Source organism: Micropterus dolomieu, linkage group LG16, assembly GCF_021292245.1.
Source record: "Micropterus dolomieu isolate WLL.071019.BEF.003 ecotype Adirondacks linkage group LG16, ASM2129224v1, whole genome shotgun sequence".
Lineage (NCBI taxonomy): Eukaryota > Metazoa > Chordata > Actinopteri > Centrarchiformes > Centrarchidae > Micropterus > Micropterus dolomieu.
This window is the reverse complement of record NC_060165.1, coordinates 3,355,328-3,372,963: the sequence shown is the minus strand read 5'-3', so window position 1 is coordinate 3,372,963 and position 17,636 is coordinate 3,355,328. Positions and strand designations below refer to the sequence as shown.

At 41.4% G+C, this 17,636-nt stretch overlaps 1 protein-coding gene across 1 annotated transcript in view; it reads right to left on the bottom strand.

Annotated features, from left to right (window-relative positions):
- The window catches only part of slc41a2b (solute carrier family 41 member 2b), a 53,624-nt gene that overhangs the window by 35,385 nt on the left and 603 nt on the right, over positions 1 to 17,636 (bottom strand). Inside the window, exons 2-7 of the mRNA XM_046071912.1 lie at positions 16,429 to 17,095; positions 15,590 to 15,697; positions 11,292 to 11,363; positions 10,058 to 10,202; positions 9,701 to 9,847; positions 884 to 1,031 (exon numbers count right to left, since the gene is read on the bottom strand). Of these exons, the coding sequence (XP_045927868.1) occupies positions 884 to 1,031; positions 9,701 to 9,847; positions 10,058 to 10,202; positions 11,292 to 11,363; positions 15,590 to 15,697; positions 16,429 to 16,959 (1,151 nt within the window). The 5' untranslated portion in view covers positions 16,960 to 17,095. The remainder of the gene's footprint in view (positions 1 to 883; positions 1,032 to 9,700; positions 9,848 to 10,057; positions 10,203 to 11,291; positions 11,364 to 15,589; positions 15,698 to 16,428; positions 17,096 to 17,636) is intronic.

Genomic DNA, 17,636 nt, shown 5'->3' with positions numbered 1-17,636 from the left:
TAATCATTTACGTCCCGTTGGCTGTCATCATGCTAATTATTAATGCTGGCTGCAAACAGGTTACAGGTTTATTGTTGATCATGTAAAGTTACAGTTTTTTTTAGTTAACGTTACACTGGGTTTGAGAGTCAGCGGGGATAGGTTGACTTACAGTAGTTAAGCTGTCATTGATTGCATTGCACATTACATGGTTGTGCTCTGTAAGTAAAAATCAGGTTACAGTTACAGAATTCCTTATAGCCATGCAGTTTTATAAGCAGTTGGATTGAACGCAGCATCTGATACAACATTCATTATAACCATGAGTGACTTGAGACTTGACTTACTTACTTACTTACTCTAGCTCAAAGACTTGTGAGCATCTCTGGTGTGTGTGTGTGTGTGTGTGTGTGTGTGTGTGTGTGAGAAAGAGGGGGAGACAAAAAGTTAGAGCATCTATTTCATCTAAATGATGTCCATAGTAAATGTGTGTGCTTCTATATAAAAACGCTTCATCAGCTACACTGAATGTTAAATACTAAGTGAAAGTGAAAGACAAGACAAAGAATCACAGAATTGTTTCAATAGTTTTTAGCTTATGAGGTCCATGGCCAATATTTGTCTTGCTTCCATAAAAGCCGGAGAAATGTGGTATCACTTGAGTGTTGTGAGGCGAGCATAAGAAAGAGCGAGTGAGAGAGACAATCAATCTCTTCCTACTGGCTGTATTAGTAAGGCTGCCAGGCTCAAGGGGACCCGAGGGTGTATGTGCTCCGGGACTGCAATTTCTTTAGGGTATGAGTCATCAAGCAAACCAGACACTGGGAGCTGCAGACGCAGAGTAGCTGTTCTTTCCCCTTTGAAGAATAAACACACACACAGTTACATACACAAAAACACACACCTGCTGATGACCATGGCAGTGATGACTGGCTCCCATCCAGAGTACAGCAGGGTGCGGCTGGCTGGGTGCTTGGAGGAGATGACGATCCACAGAGGAGTCAGACACATGAAGAAGGCGCAAACCAGTGACGACACATACGGGTAGGAATCTGGGGAAGAGCAGGGTGTGAATTATACAGTGACAGTTGATGGATCAACTGTAATTTTCCAGGTCAAAAAGAAAATCCATTACAGCGCAGGTGCAAGCTTCAGTAAACTAAAATCTTACAATGCTTACAATATCTTTGCTTATTTAACTAATGTCTGCAGTCTGTAGATGATGATAAATCAAATTCAATATACCAGTTGATGGGTGTCCCATACGCACGACAACTTGTAGTCAGGGGTCACTATTCTACAGCAAAACTGCCAGATAGTCAGACACACAACAGCAGACCATCATGACCACTCAAAACAGACCCACACAATGTTGAACCGGAACCAAAGGCACTATCATAAAATACATTCTGCATTATCATCTCTAATTCCTAATTCTGATCATTTCAAGTTTTCTTTTAGCAAATACCTCCTTTCCTCTTGCTCATGTTGACTGTGAATGAAATGTAATCTGCATTCAATAAAGCGGTAGTCATACACTGTGGGGGAATTGGGAACTTTTGGGTCTCTGTAAATAATATTAAACAGTACTGTCTAGAGCTGCTGTATGTAAAAAGTGCAATGAGATGCCTTTTGTTATAAATTGGTGCTATATAAATAAAACTGAATATATTTTAAATAACACCTGGATTTTAACATTTACCTAGTCAGGCAAAACTCCTGAATTCCAGATTGAAAACAAATATCATGCTGACTGCAGAAAGACTCACAAAGTAGCCTCATTAAAATGAAATAATAAACTCTATATTGATGTCAAAATGTGCATCTACAATAACTAATCCTCAATTTCACAGCTCATGCCGAAGCACCAGTGTTGGCTAAGAATTAGATAAAATATGGACATAGTATCAGCTAGCTAACAAAACATAGCTCATTTAAAGTAAAATAAATGCTAATTACAAATCTCTCAAGGTAGTAAAGTTAAGTGTATTAAAGAAGCTAGATAGCTAACTACTAACATTAACTTAGAGCGTCTCCACCAGCGTGTGGTGGACTGGACTAGAGCAGCTGCAGACAAGACGTTCAACTAACGTGTAGAAATCATACTTCAGGATTCATGAATATAAGGCACGAGTATGGGAAATATCTTAAAATATTTACAATTATAGGTAAGAAAGACCCCCCTGAACGGTTGTTTTTGCCTCTTTTGGGGGGCTTGAAGCCTTAATTAGGGGGGTGAAACCCCCCTCCCCAATCCTCCCCGTAATTCAAACCATGGGGAAGAGGAAGAGAAGGATTCATTTTTCCTCTTTGGGTTGGCTGTTTGGAGCTTATCCCAGCATGCCCTAAGGGAATGCAAGGTAAACCACATGCGTAGTATTCTAAATGTTTTGATACCAGTGCTAATATGATACCTGACTTTCAGTAACAATACTAAAATTATACTTTTTCGGTAAGTTAGTTTCAGGTATACAAACATGTTTTTTAAATGCATCAATGTTTAATCTTAAGGAAACACAACCACTGAATTAACCTGCTAAACGTGAGTTGACGACCCTTACTGGCCTCCTATCCTTCCCACTCTCTGTGAAGTTTTTGATTAACTGCATTTATTTGGGAACCTTTTAAACAATTTTGACTACATTTTTATATGATTACATGTTGGACCCTCAACAAGGAAAGGCCCCAGATAATGCAGGACGTACATTAAGGCGATTCTGGGTGATTTTTTTTTTTGTTTTTGTGGCCCTGAGGCTGCTGCACGCTTTGCACTGTTTGTAATCCAGCCTTGGCTATCTTCCATCTTTATCCATCTTAAATGTAACTTTTTCTTTTTTAATGGAATTACTGAAATAAATCAACTTTTTGATATTCTAATTATATGACCAGCACCTGTAGACATAGTGAGAAAGTTCTTTCATGAAACATGACATACATCTATCATCTCCTTCTCTTAATTGAGGAGTTCTTTCCACTCCTTAGCAAAGGTTGCTCTCTGCAGCCTTGTAAATAGATCCAAAGAGGAAATTCTTAACTGGGAACCTCCTAAACGCAAATTACACCTAGTGGTAAAGTAATATAGTTTGAGAATCTGGCTCCATATATCTTGAGTAAAACAGGAAGTATGCTTCTTGTGGCCACACGTAGGCTAACATACATGGGGTACTCTCAAAACAATCAACTTGCATGACACAAAGGTCCGATGTCAATTACCCATAACACCGTCTTTGAGAAGGTTCGAAGAGACATTTATGTGCATCTTCACAGAAGCAACTGTCAGATAACTTACAGCTAACTGTCACGACTGTTTAAATGTTTAACTGTCATGCTATCATGCTCACAAAGAGCAGGTATAAAGTTTGCATGTTCACCATCTTAGCTTAGTATTTTAGCATGCTAGGTTTTGCTAATTAGCACAAACACAAAGTGCAGCTGAGGCTGATGGGAATGTCATTATTTTGGTGAAAAACCAAAATATTGGACAGTAAAATTTTGCACCAGAGAAAAAGTCAGGGGATCACCAAAGTAATATGAATACCTTGTCTAGGAACCATGAACATCTGAGCAAATGTTTGGGCCAATCCATCCAAAAGTGATCAAGATATTTCACTCATAACCAAACATGCCAACCTCAAACGCTCGATGAAAAGTCTACCAGACTACCAAAGGCAATAGAGTTCATCCTCTGGGGGCCATCAATATCTGTACAAAATTCAAGGGCAATCCATCCAATATTTCTTGAGATATACTTTAATCTGGACCAAAGCAGTGGACCAACAGAGCAGCACTGCCATCCCTCGGGCCCTGCAAGTGTGTCTAAAAGGTTCCAGCAATGACATGGTTGAATTCTCTAAATGAGAAATGTGCTTGACATTCTTTCCTATTTCCTGAATCTGAGGTACACCAAACGAACAAAAGGAAATACTATTTGCAGTCCCAGAAACATTTGCTGCATCAACATTAACAGTAGATGCTGCAAAATCGCCATGTGTGACATATTTCTCTCTCTCTTGGCCTTCCTTAATTATATGATGTTTTACATTAAGGTTAAAGAAAAGCACTTAGGAAAGGGAGAAGGATATCACATTTAGTTTACCAGCTTCAGTCTCCAAGCCACCTGAGCTGCATATGTTTTAAATGTCAGAGGAAAGTAGAGCACCAAGAGGAAACACATACAGGGAAGCTTTCTCTCGTTCTCTCTTCAACTATATCTCTTCATTTCAACCTACAATATAGCACAACACAGCTATTGTGAACGAGTAATTAGGGTAAAGCACCTGCTTAGAGCCACCACCAGATGTTTCCAGCGGGATCCTGTTCCAAGCAATAAATAACTGTCATTAGGAAACAATCCCAGATTCATTATCTCCATGGTCTCTTAGCTGGAGAACAGAAAGGGCCCACTGTTCAGCTCACTGTATAAATGGACTTTAGCAGACCTTCAGTCCTAAAATATGAAGCAGAAGCAGATATACTGAGGCACACATTTGAGAGGGGAACCTTGTCCAGCATCAACCTGCCACCCTCTAAAGGAAAGTTCCAGACATTTCCAGGGAATCTGACACTTGGTTAACATGCACAGAGTAAGCCCGCTATCTATCAGCCTCGTTCCAATTAAGGTCTTCTAGAGGTTAAACTGTTTACATAAACCCCAGACACCCTGCCACTGAGTCTACCTGTTGATGTGAATAAACTAATGAACAATAACAAACAATTGATATTCCTGTCCCTCTCTGGTGGATTACATTGTGCTAAAACACTGTCTGGAAAAAGAACGGAGCGGCTATCTCCTTAAGCTGAGAAATGGCAAGATCCTTCTAATGCATAGGAAAGGAATGATGATCCCAATATTGATGAAATGCACTGCTAGCTTCCATGCTTTATGATGACAGAAGTGCACCCAAACCCCAGCATGAGTTTGCAAATGTGAAAACTACAAGCGAGAGGAGTAAGATTTTTCTCTGCCAAGGATTCCTGTTCAATCAGAGGGTTAACCAGGCATCTGAGGTTGGATAAGACAAACTAAGAACCTGTCTCGGTTATTCTAACTTTGATGATGTATGTGTTGAGGAGGTTACTTGAATGGATAAAGACAGAAAATCAAAAAGACATTCTTCTGGGATGCAGCGGTAACAAATATTGCTGGTATGTATTATCCTTTGTTATTTCAGGACTCCAGGTTTGTGAAGTTCCATTCATTTTTCTATATAGACGATGTTGGATGTCAGAGTATGGAGCTCTTTGAAGGACATAAAACCTTACTGGTTGAATCATTAATACCAAAGATGAGCAACTGAGTTAGAAATTATCCAGTTCTTAGGTAAAAAGTCAAAAGGAATTCAGTGTCCATAGAGACCTAGAGAGTATGTTAAGATGTCAACAATAAATCTTGAGATGCATTTTGGTAAGAAAGATCCAATCATTAAGCTTAAAGCTGCTCTAATCAATATTTTTTTAATGATGGGTCAAATGACTACAGGTTATGTGAAAGGGGTCACTAGACAAACAAACAGAAAATCACCAGACTCTGCAGTTCCCACCAGTTCTACAGAGTTTGATAGGATCTATCCAGCACCAAACACCAGACAGTCCAAGTTACTCACTAGCTGGTGAACACAGTGGAACATTTAGCAGCTAAAGAGCCAGCTATCATATACTGTCTAGATCGAAAAGCACTTTGAGGCAAAATTGTGATGTTGGGCTCTATAAATTAAATTGACTTGAATGGATGCTAATTTAACTCAGTGTCAACTGTCAATGTTCTCCATATTAACTTCATATGGTGATATGTCAGTGTTGTGTTTACCGCTTGTTCTGCTGCCCCCAAGTGGCAGAATTAATCAATTAATGTAGCATTTCAAACTCTGTTATGTGCATAGGTTGTCCAGCTCCTAAAAATTCCCACAATCATTATTATATCAATGCGCTACTAATTTTCACTCACAGATGGTGTTATAAGAGCAGTGTAACTCCGAATCAGGAGGTGCGTAGAGTGTTTGATTGTCCGAGGGGCAGAAAGTGACAGTGAACGTGAGCGGAGGAAAATATTCTGGCAGTAAATGTACGATGTCTGTTACAGTGTGTCTGCTTCTCAAGACCAAGAAAAGTCTGTTGTTTCCCCACCTGCTGGAACAATGAAGCCGGTTTGCACTAGGTTAGCTAACATCTCCCCTCCCCTTCAGACTGTGCAACTGAATAGGAAAGCTTCTACAGCAGGCTACTTCTTTAGCTGCTATGTAACTAAACATTAGCTCAATTTATAGAAAGTAACTGGGAGATGTATTTTATTACTGCCTGCTTGTCCAATGTTGAGAACATCAGGTACAAACTGGTGCAGCCTACAGTTCTGTCCTGCACAGACTGGTTCAACATAAATTATTTTTCAGTTTTCAGTCTGAAAAAGTGGTTTTGGAAAAGAAAGGACTGTGGTGACTGGAGGAGCTGAGCTTAGTAAAGCTAATTAGTGATGCAAACTCGTCCTTTTAAGCTGATGAGGAGACGTTTCTGTTTGGATTTTAACGTGCAAATAAAATGCACCTCAGAAGGGAGGAGGTTTCTCATGCTGCCTATTTTTATATTAATGTCTACAGAGAACCAACCAAATTACTCTCCCCAAATCTAAAGGTTGTAGTTCCTCCAGCAGACTGATCTTTGGGTGCTGGTTATTTATTATCTGCTCTAGCTTTTCCAAATATTTGTTCAGAGATATGGTGAAAATAACGGCCCAAGATTATGTGAAATTACGTATTTTCCATTGGAAAACGTAATATTTTCTCGGAGGAGGACCACCATGACAAACACGACTACCACCAAAACATTCCTCTAAATTCACATTAAACTGGGAAAACACTGAAATCTGAACTATTCTAATGTGCATTGCATGCTCATGGACACAAGAGCAATACTGCTGAGACATGTTGTGTTGGGGTTTTATATTCAGACACACTACGCACTACGCGCACAAAAAAAAAAAAATGTCACTTCACCTCCGCTGCTACAACTCCATCCTAGGGGAAACACTGATGGGTATTGTAAACTTAGAGCCACCTGCCATAACAAGTAGAACATTATTCCTCAGAAACAAAGCTGAAAAATTATTAAAACTGTTGGGTATTAAATACACATCATATATACCAGAAACCACTTTGTAACTCTATATTTTTAGCTGACTTAAGTAGCACACATACTTCTTCTAATCTTTTAATTCTGGAGTGGCTCAGCTTCCAGGCAAAACCTTCTGCCAGTTTACAGCTGCACGTAATGATGAGGTGAATAAGAAATACTAAAATATATCGTAGGTAATGTCCTCTCTTTGTTATTGTGGGCAATTTGGCATAATAGTGTGATATGTGACATATATGACTCCCATTCTGCAGGTGTAAATGCTGACAAGGTCTCAGTAAAGAAGTCTAAACCCCGCCTGATTTATTAATTTAGCTCAGTGGACTCATTTGTCATGAGGACTTCCCTGAAATGGCCCAATGTTGCCACATCCATACAAACACACACACTGCAAAAGCTCCCAAGCTCTGGCCTCGTTTCTTGGTGTTTGTGCTTCATCTCATGTTCTCATTATTCCTGCTTTTACCTATTGCTGAGCCCTCGCACTAAAGCACTCTGTAACAATCCTGCTTGTTAAAAGCACTTCGTAAATAAACCTGGCTGGACTCCACTGGGCTCGTAGCTGCTATGTCTCACCAGCATCTCATCTCTAGCATTAAGTTTGTATCTGAACAAATAACCACGTGATTTAAACGCTGTTTAGTGGAGAGTAAACTGACCATTAGTTCTAATTTAGCAGGAAAGTATCAGCGTGGCGGGCTCAAGAACAACAGAGCCACTGTCCTGAGAGTGACACAGCCAGAATGCCTCACTACACTGCCCTGCCATGGAAATCTGAAATGTGAAGTGTGTTTAACACATTTAGCTCTCAGCGCTAAATTGTTCCTTTCACTGTGGTGAACATCTATGTCATACAATTGGACCTGACAGGGTTAGTTAGTATTATACGCATTCCAGAGGAAACCGCTTCAAGTGTAAGCTGTATTAAGTACGACACAGCAACACAGTACAACGCAGGTTTGGGTGTGACATGAATTAAACATGAGGAATGTGTGGTGAAAAGAAACAGGGTGCTCTGCAACTCGAGTGCAGCGCTGCTACAGGGCGAGGCAGGAGGGACCTCTACTGACTGACTGACGGAAGTGTCTCACTACAAAAACACCCTGAGAAGCCTCAAAGACACAACTATTTCTAACTGAGAGACGAGAGACCAATTTAACTCCATTATAAATCCATGCATGATCAGGTCAGCGTGAGGTTTGTGTTACTTCAATCCAAACATTATTATAACTGGAAATTTATGTACGTGCAATGTACAGAAATGTTAAACTAGAGATCAGTCGTGTTACTTTCACTCTGTTGCCTATTAGTTCCCGTTAGCATTTACACTGATCTCAACAAATGAACCAAGAGCTGTAAGCATCAAGTTATATGGACGGACAGGATGACGCATTTATTGGACAGTTTGGGAGAGTTTCCTCCTTCATCAAGAGCTCACAAAGAAATAACTGACTGAGAGCATAATTATTCCAGACTGTAACCGGACCTCACATATCATAAATGGTGACAGACAGAAACAGGACAGAAAAAGAGTTACTTTTTGGTACTGTAAAATTACAGGGGGATAGTCACTGCGTGGTCGCTACCTTTCACTCATAGTTCCCACTCATTTAAATTGCTAAATTACATGCAGTAGGACGACAGCACAGCACACCTCTTGGAATTAATTTTCTTTTTCTAATGCATCAGGGAAAATCCATCCGCTAACTTTCCCCTGAGCTAATCCTTAAACTCCAACCGGCCTTTTCAGGTGGTCTCGATCCAGTTGTATGTTCTGCACCACAGTTTGACTGACAACTTTGACACCAGCCCAAAGGCGTCAGTGTTTGTTTTTAACTGAAATAAACATGTTGGGTGTTAAAGCACCCTAAACCACGTCTGCTGCTGAAAACAAAAACCATCAAGGATCACATGTCTCATGACAAAATCTGAAGGTGAATAATGAATTCCACTTGATAACATGATGTAGTCTTGACCCACATGCACGCTCTACGTGTACAATGAATCGTTATCAGGAATGTGCTAACTTAATCCTTTACAATGAAAAATCAAGTGACCCAAAATCACTCATGTTAAGCTATAAATTGTTTTCAAATTAAGTTAAAAGCTGCATGTATCTCGTGAAATTGTTTTTAAAAAGATCAAAACACATTTCCTCTAAATCTCTCTCTCTGGTTATCCTTCCCAACCAGCCTTACTGCAGGTGCATTTGTTTTCTCTCTTTCCACATAACACAGTATAAAACAATTAAGTATGTTGATTTCTTGTATACTCACTGCAAAAAAAATTAAAATAAAATACTATAAAAGTGTACAATTACAACGTAGTATGAAACTGGGACACAGCTTCTGATTTTATGTCATATTTGATCATCTAGCCCAGGGGTGGCCAATCATGTGCCACAGAGAGCCAACAGTCTGGCTGTCATTCTAATCAAGATTTCAAATAGTGATGGCACTCGTTCAGAGCAAAAGAGGGGAAGGGCTCATCAGTAAAATCACACAAGTGTCCGGTTGTAAAAAAACAAATAAGCTTGCACTGTTGGCTCTTGATGGGACTTGGTTTTCCACTCCTTATGTACATATAGCTGTTCACCTACCCAGGCACTTGTAGAGGCCCTGGCTTATCCAGGCCAGGATCGCCAAGGTTATGAGGTCACCAAAACTGGCGGCAATTGGTGTGGCTACGTTGTCTGGGTTGATGCCCGTCTTCTTTGAACCCACAATTACACCCACCATGATGATACCTAAACATGACACAAGAGGGGTGGAGCACGGTCACCACATTACAGACATTTAGACATTATTATAAGCACAGTCTGTCAGCAAGAAATAAGTGCTTTTGTGATCCTAACTATCATGTGAGATTAGACTGAAGAGCTTCTCCACAGCGACGCTAACAGCTTATTTTAGACTGTGGTACTCAGCTGTCAGTGTGTGTGTGTGTCTGTGTTTACCCTGCAGCAGGGAGGCTATGAAGGCCGTGGCCACGCTGCTGGAGCAGAGAAGCACAGCGTGGCTCATCTGGAACTTCCCCTCCGGAATCCAGCCCAGAACCACGGCTGCTACAGCGGCCAGGAAACCCACCACTGTGGCCTGAACCTGAAAGGAGAGAGGCAGGGGGATTTACTATTGTGCTCTTTCATCGATTAGAGAAAGCAAAACAGGCTTACAGGTTAAGTAAAAGGGTTACTTCTAAGAGGTAATGTCCCAAATAAACATGACCGTGAAATACTGTAATTTACATCATGTCCAGGTAGATTTTTCCAGTCCATTCCATAACACTTCCTGACAGATTGAACGTATCAGGTCAAAACACTATGATGTTGCATGTGTTATGGTGTTTATCAGTGTGTGGGTAGATGATTAGCAGAGCTCTTACTATGCAAACAGAGATCAATAAAAGAGTCTGAGTGAATGCCCACCTGGGACAAACCAATTACCAGATTTGGTATTGGTAACGATTAACAACAACTAGGGATGCACCAAAACGAAAATTCTTGGCTCGCTCTGGTCCGTTTCAGTGGATTTACCATAAAGGCTTGAATACGTGTGCACTCCAAACTTAGGTGTGGCTAGCTTTATTGCCTTCTCACAAACGAGTGACAGAAACACTCAAAAGGGGTCCAGACCGTTTGTTGCCTTTTCTAAGAAGTCAGCCACAGATGGAGTGGACGTGCTAGGAGACAATTCAGCAGAACAGTGTCTGCAAACAGGGATTTTTGCATCTTTCTCGGACACTTTAAAATGTTTCCACACTGCCCACATGTCAACGTAACTGTTTGGTAAAATTTAAATTTAGTCTTTTAGAACACCAAAAGTGCTATTTTCGGCAGATTCATTTCGGTGCATCCCCATCAACTACATTACATGCCATCTAATAACCACAGTGTTATATTAATATGACAGCATGTAGCTGAGATTGTGTGCCTATGTTAAAATACCATTCAATTTGATTTTCATGGCAAATCAGAAAAGGTGCCTCTAAAAACTGCTTTCGTACTGAAAAGGAACATCTTATCTTAAGCATATATGTTAGAAGCCAATAAAAAATATCAAAATTGCGGAATAATTTAAACAATCACTGTTGTATTTATTCATTTTTAATAATAAAATAATAAAACAGAATCATTGGCTGCACATGTAAGTAGATTATTCAAGCAGCAGCTGTGTGTGTGTCTGTGTGATTACCTGCTTCAGTGCCAGGTTGCCTATGATTAGATTCCACTTCTCTATGGGAGAATCCATCTTGCCTACATTCACCTGTGTTGGGTGACAGGACAGAATGAAGAAAAGGCAAACAGCAAAGTAACAATCTGTAAGTGTTCCATGACTGTAGAACTATACCAGAGCTCATTCATTTCGTCTGTAAAATTTGTCTCCAAGCTCAGGCTGAGACAGTCTTGGTTCTGAGCTCTCTAGTACTTTTTGGTTTTGTTTATTTGTTCTGTTTTCTGCTGTTCCTCTCTGGTCACATTTACCAGAGAAGAGCTTTTAAACTTTGGACTTTCCACTGCTCAAATCATACCACCGTTTTTCTTTAGACCTGAGACTTTCCCAGAGTTGTTAGATGGAGGAGCAGCAGATCTCTATAGGATTTGCCAGAGAAAGCGTGGGAAGCGAGCCGGAGCACTGGCAAGCAAGATGGATGAACTGCTGCTCCTCAAAAGAACAAATACAGATTTCTACGTCTGCTCACTTTACCTGCCAGGATTGAATCATTTTCTAGGGATACTAGGTAGGTAGGTTTATTGTCACAATATAACAAGTTATAGAGTTTTATAACTCCCTTCTGTTACATAGCAGACAATATACATTAACACAGAATCCATTATAAAAAATGGTAAACAGAAATAAACTGGAGCAGTGCTGAGGATGAATTAGAGTTTAAGAGTCTCACAGCTTGGGGGGAAGAAGCTGCTCTGCAGTCTGGTGGTGTGACAGCAGAAACTTCTTTATCTCTTCCCAGAAGGCAGCAGGGTGAACAGGCTGTGGCTGGGTGGGTACTGTCCTTTAGTATCCTTTGGGCTCTGCAGCACCTCACCGATATCACTGATGCTCAGGAGATGGGTACCAATGATCTTATGAGCAGTTTTAATCACCCGCTGCAGAGCCCTCCGGTCCTGGGCCGTTAGTGGTCAGTCAGGATGCTTTCTATTTCTCCTCTGTGAAAGCTGACAAGAACTTGGCACGGGAATTTGGCCTTCTTCCTCAAGAAATACAGTCATTTCTGAGCTTTCTTCACCAGCGTGGAGATGCGAGATGCCCACACTAGACCACTGCAACACCATTTTAAATGGTGACTATCGCTCTGTTCTCTGCGCAGCCTTGGGATTCTCTGACCACCTGATCATCCAATATGGGTCATCTTTTCCCGACCTCCAGGCGGAATTAAAATCTGCTAAGTCTGTGGTCAAGACTGTGAGAAGATAGACCAGCGAGACAAAGCTGGAATTATTGGCCTGCTTTGACTGCACTGATTGGAGTGTTTTTGAGGCTGCAGCCACAGACCTGGGCAAACTCACTGGCACCGTGAAATCAGTTTTTGTGAGGACAGGGCACGTGTGCGCCGACTAATGCAGACTTCACAACTTGCTGGAGGAGGAAGCCCACGGAAACGGGGACAGAATCCTGTAAAACCAGGCCAGAAACACACTGACAAAGGAGTCAAAGCAGCAAAGAGGAGCTACAGTGCGGGAGACCCCCCCCAACACACACACACACACACACACACACACACACACACAGTGGAGAACCACTAACTGGCTAACAACCTGAATCTGTTTTACTGCAGATTTGATAAACCCACATTCACACCTCTCTCCCGCTCCAACATCAAACAGCCACCTTCACCCTCTACCACCCCTCCCCACAGACCCTCCACCTGCACTCAGGATCTGTGAAGAAGATGTGTGTCAGCTCTTTCAGAGATCTGTGCAGACCCGTTGGCCCCCCATCTTCACACAGATCTTCAACAGATCACTGGAGCTGTGTGAAGTTCCCTCCTGCTTTAAACACTCCACAATCATCCTGGTCTCCAAAAAGCCTCTATCTCAGGATTAAATGACTACAGGCCTGTCACCCTGACATCTGTAAGTATGAAGTCCTTTGAAAGACTGGTGTTGGTCCACCTGAAGGAAATTATAGGCCCCTTGCTTGACCCCATACCGGGAAAACAGATCAGTCGATGATGCAGTCAGCATGGGACTGCAAAACATCCTGCAACACCCCAACTCTCCAGGGTCATATGCAAGGATCCAGTTTATGGACTTCAGCTCTGTGTTTAATACAATCATCCAGATCCAGCAATCAGACAATTACTGGCGCCACCCAGGGTTGTGTGCTCTCCCCACTGCTCTTCTCCCTCTACACAAACGACTGAAGCTCATCATTTGTAGACGACACATCGGCCATCTGTCTCCTCCAAGACAGTGATGACTCTGTCTACAAACTTTAGTTTGGTCAAATATTTACATCTGAGAAGATGGAAACAATACATGTTTGCTTTAAAAAAGATCATTACAAAAAGGTTTTGCCAACTACTGTTCTGCCAAACAATTTAAGAGCACTGCACCCACTTTATGATTAGTAGGCTGTGAAACAGTGATAATGTCTTCTGTGGCTCCAGAGTCTGACAAAACAACTTAAGTGATATCACTTGGAAAGGTCCTACCATATGTCCTTGTAATGCATAACTCCCCACAGTGTTAATCACTGTCTGTTTCATAGCTGAGCCTGAGGATAAACAGCAGCAACATGAAGACGCCACTGAGGAGTATCAGCTCGCACTGAGCTCTGCTGTCCGTGTTGACACAGCACTGTGAATGAGGAGCCTGTGTGCGAGGAGCCGGGGGTCAACAGGAAGAGCGAAAAAACCAAACAAAGAGAGAATTCTGCTCTGCCACCTCTTTGGCTTCTTCACCTTTGAGTTTGAGTTGCTTCTGCTGACTCAGTGCTTCAGGCACCCATGTACAGGATTGTAAATGAACAGGTTTGTAGAGTATGACACAGTTTAATAGGATTTTACGTGCTGCAAATGTTTGTACTTATGGTTCACTAACAGACAAACCTGTTCCCTTATCAGTGCTCTTCCCTTTTCATAAGCGGAGCAATAGATTTGCCATCTGAATGTTAAGCCATTCTGACTGCAGCAGCCCATCCCTCCTCCCTCTACAGGAAATCACAGCTCGCTCTGCTACAACAGCAAATTCCTCGACTAATTCCTAATCCACAAAGCTCTTACACCAAAATCCATTCAAGACGCTCCAAATAAGCTCTTTCTTGATACTTTCAAAGTTATTATAACATGAACTTTGAAGTGGACTGCTGCACTGACATGGTCAGTATTCCACTGGAGACTTTGAACCCGTTCTGTTTTCTTCTCTCTTTCACCTGACAGAGTACAGGACGCTCACACTGTGATTACAGACTGGAACGGCTGAACAGTACGTCACAGAGATGACCAATAAAAACCAGCCACAGAAAGAGTGGAGATGAGACACCACCACAAAAACAGGATGCAACTCCACACAAACAAACACACAGCGGCGTCACATATCTAGTGTACCATCACAGCGGTTAAAAGGACTTGTCGTTAGGCAGACCATTTTTTATCGATTAAACTAGCAATTCTTTATTTGATTAGTCCATTAATCTAACAACTCATTTATCGATAATCTCTGTCTCCTTAATAATTCAATTTTATTAAAAACTCATCCTGAAAAAGAGACACATGAAGCACATCAGAAAATGCACAGAGCTGGGCGATAAGATCAAAAGTGTTGCCATGATAAAAAATTCCACAATAAAGGCAGATTTTTGCACCTGACACCTGAAAGTTGAAGAAACCAGACGGTTAATTGTGGTTTCAAACTTTTCATTATGGTCAGAACAAACACTTGCGGCCAAACTGTGGATCTCTTTACAAATCTGAGGTAGAACATTCAAAACAATTATGATAAAACCTTTTTAACAAATATGCATGAGAAAGATTAAGTAAAATCTTTTTTCAGCCCCTTTTCCTCAACAAAATAAATATAATTAATAAAAAGTGCTAATTTGTTCATGATTCAAATTAATTCAATCAAATATTTATTGAACATTTGTTTTATTGTTATTGAGGAAAATATCGCAATAATTATTGTTATTGTTTGACTGCCCAGCCCTATAGTAGCATATCTTAAAATTAGTTTAATTACACGTCACTGCTGCGTTATGATATTATTAATAATAATGATGATGATAACAACAACAACAACAACAACAACAACAACAGACCCTCTTTGTCAGATGCCGGATCAGTAAAACACTGGACCTCAGCTGTGACACATCGATTCATTTAAACGCTGTATGTCAACCACTTCCACAACCCAAGAATCAGTATTTTTACTGAGAACTTGAATTAAACCTAAAATGGTTGTGTGTGTGTGTGTGTGTGTGTGTGTGTGTGTGTGTGTGTGTGTGTGTGTGTTTGGTTGTGGTTGGCTCACCGCTGTGGACAGCCTTGAGGCCAGAGTCATCTCCAGGTTTCCCTTGAGGCCGAGCAGAGCGGGAACCAGGATGAAGATCTCTGTGATGTACTGGAACGCCTCCCAGTGCTGTGGATGACACAAGGAAGTAACATGTTGAAAAATGATTCTGACAAGTCTGACCTTCTAATGACCCAACATACACTCAGCCTCATTTGATATTCAATAGAAAATTTTTAGATAAGGCAAATTCCTAATTTGCATATGCACCTCTGAACCTGTGGACTAAATCCAACAGCATCAACGGACTGATTCATCACAGTTGTCAAGAATCCTGGCTGTAATTCAGTAAAGGTGTGAAGTGTTTAAACTGTAATACGATCTAAAGACATCATGCGTACCCACAATGAATTTCAGTAAGAAACAACAATGTTTGTTTAAAAGTAATCACCACAGTGAAACAGATGATTTGTTTTAGAGCCAGTAGCTTGTGGCTTTACTGACCATGCAATCACAACGGCCCTGGTTCAAACTTTTGTTGCCAAACTCTGTCTGTCACCTCATCTCCTGACCTCTCTCTGCATTTGGCTGATAAAGGCAATAATTGCCCAAAAGACAAGTGAAAAAAAAGCCAACTTTATCTATCAAGTTTTTATAAAGGTTTCCTGTGGAGTTTTTGACCTCTTGTTGCAATATCGAGCACTTTTTCTCAAACTTGTAAGAAAAATCAGCATTGCCCCAACTACAAAAAAATAAGACCCAGGATGTAATAAACTGGAATCAGCCTGTTCACTCTGTCTTGAGCTCTCAACTATGCCAGGATTTTGTTTGAATAATAGCTGTATTGTAGCTCAGCTTACCTGCACAATATCCAGCACCATTCCAGCTGATACAGTTCCAAATCCAGCAAGCAGGAAAGGCAGCAAGATCTGCAGAGCCATGGCCAGCGGAGACTCCTTGGGTATATTCTGCACATCAGATCCCAGGCCTTGCTCCTCATCCTCTTCCTCCTCTGCATCTGCCTCCTCCCCGGAGAGCCTCCTCTCAGTCAGCATGGGCTCTGTTTCAGAGTAGCCCCCATCTCCACAGTCAGATAAACTGACAGAGGACCGAGAGGCCCGGTCCAGGAGCCGTCGGCCTTCTGTGTGTGATGTCTCTTGTCTGTAGCCATTCTGGTGCGAGCCGGCCTCAGGTTTAGCTCCGAGGTCCACCATGGCTAGCCGCTCCTCCTGTAGCTTGGTATAACCAGTGGGGACCATGGTCTGGAATAGAGAGGTGATCCGCCCAGAGGAAACAGGCTTCAGGGAGAGAGCACTCCACCCGCTCATACGCACCGTCAGACTAGAGCCTAGGGACTCTCCTATAGCTCCTCCCAGACTCTGGATACTCATGATGTGGTCTAGGGCTGCAGTGTCTCATCTCTTGTCATTCAGTCTGAGAGCAGTGTAAAAATGACACAGTAAAACCGGTTTACACAGGCTCAGGTGCAGCATCCATGTCAGAAATTGCCTTCAGGGGCTCAGCAGCCTGAGTAAAATACAAAGGGTTTGACAACAAAGAATTAAAAGCCAGAACAACAAGAAAACATAAGCTGAAGCAATATGTAAGATGATACACTGGGGTGGCACAGCTAAATCACTTCTTATAAAGAGGAACAAAACCTCCTTAACCAGAAACAAGAGAACCTAGGATCTAAATATGCAGCTGCTGTTTTCTAATGAATTACAGACCGGCTTTGGGGGAATCCATGCAAATTTAAATCAACATGAGTGACAGGAACTTGAATCAAAAGTGCCAGCATCATTACAGTAGAAACAGGCTTTCTGTGTGGAAAATCTTGAGCTCATGATCACAATTTAGTGCTGGACAATTTGTAGGCATCCTCGGCCCATAGGTATACTATACAACAGGTAAGCCTAAATGAATTTCTCTGGATGTTGTGACTGAAGAGGCAGGTACAAAATCTGAAGTAAAGGAATGTAACATTAGTTAGCTTTTAGCTGATTTAAAAAGGGAAACCAAAGCAGGACAGAGAATCATCAGCTGACAGAGAGTGCAGGCAGAAAAG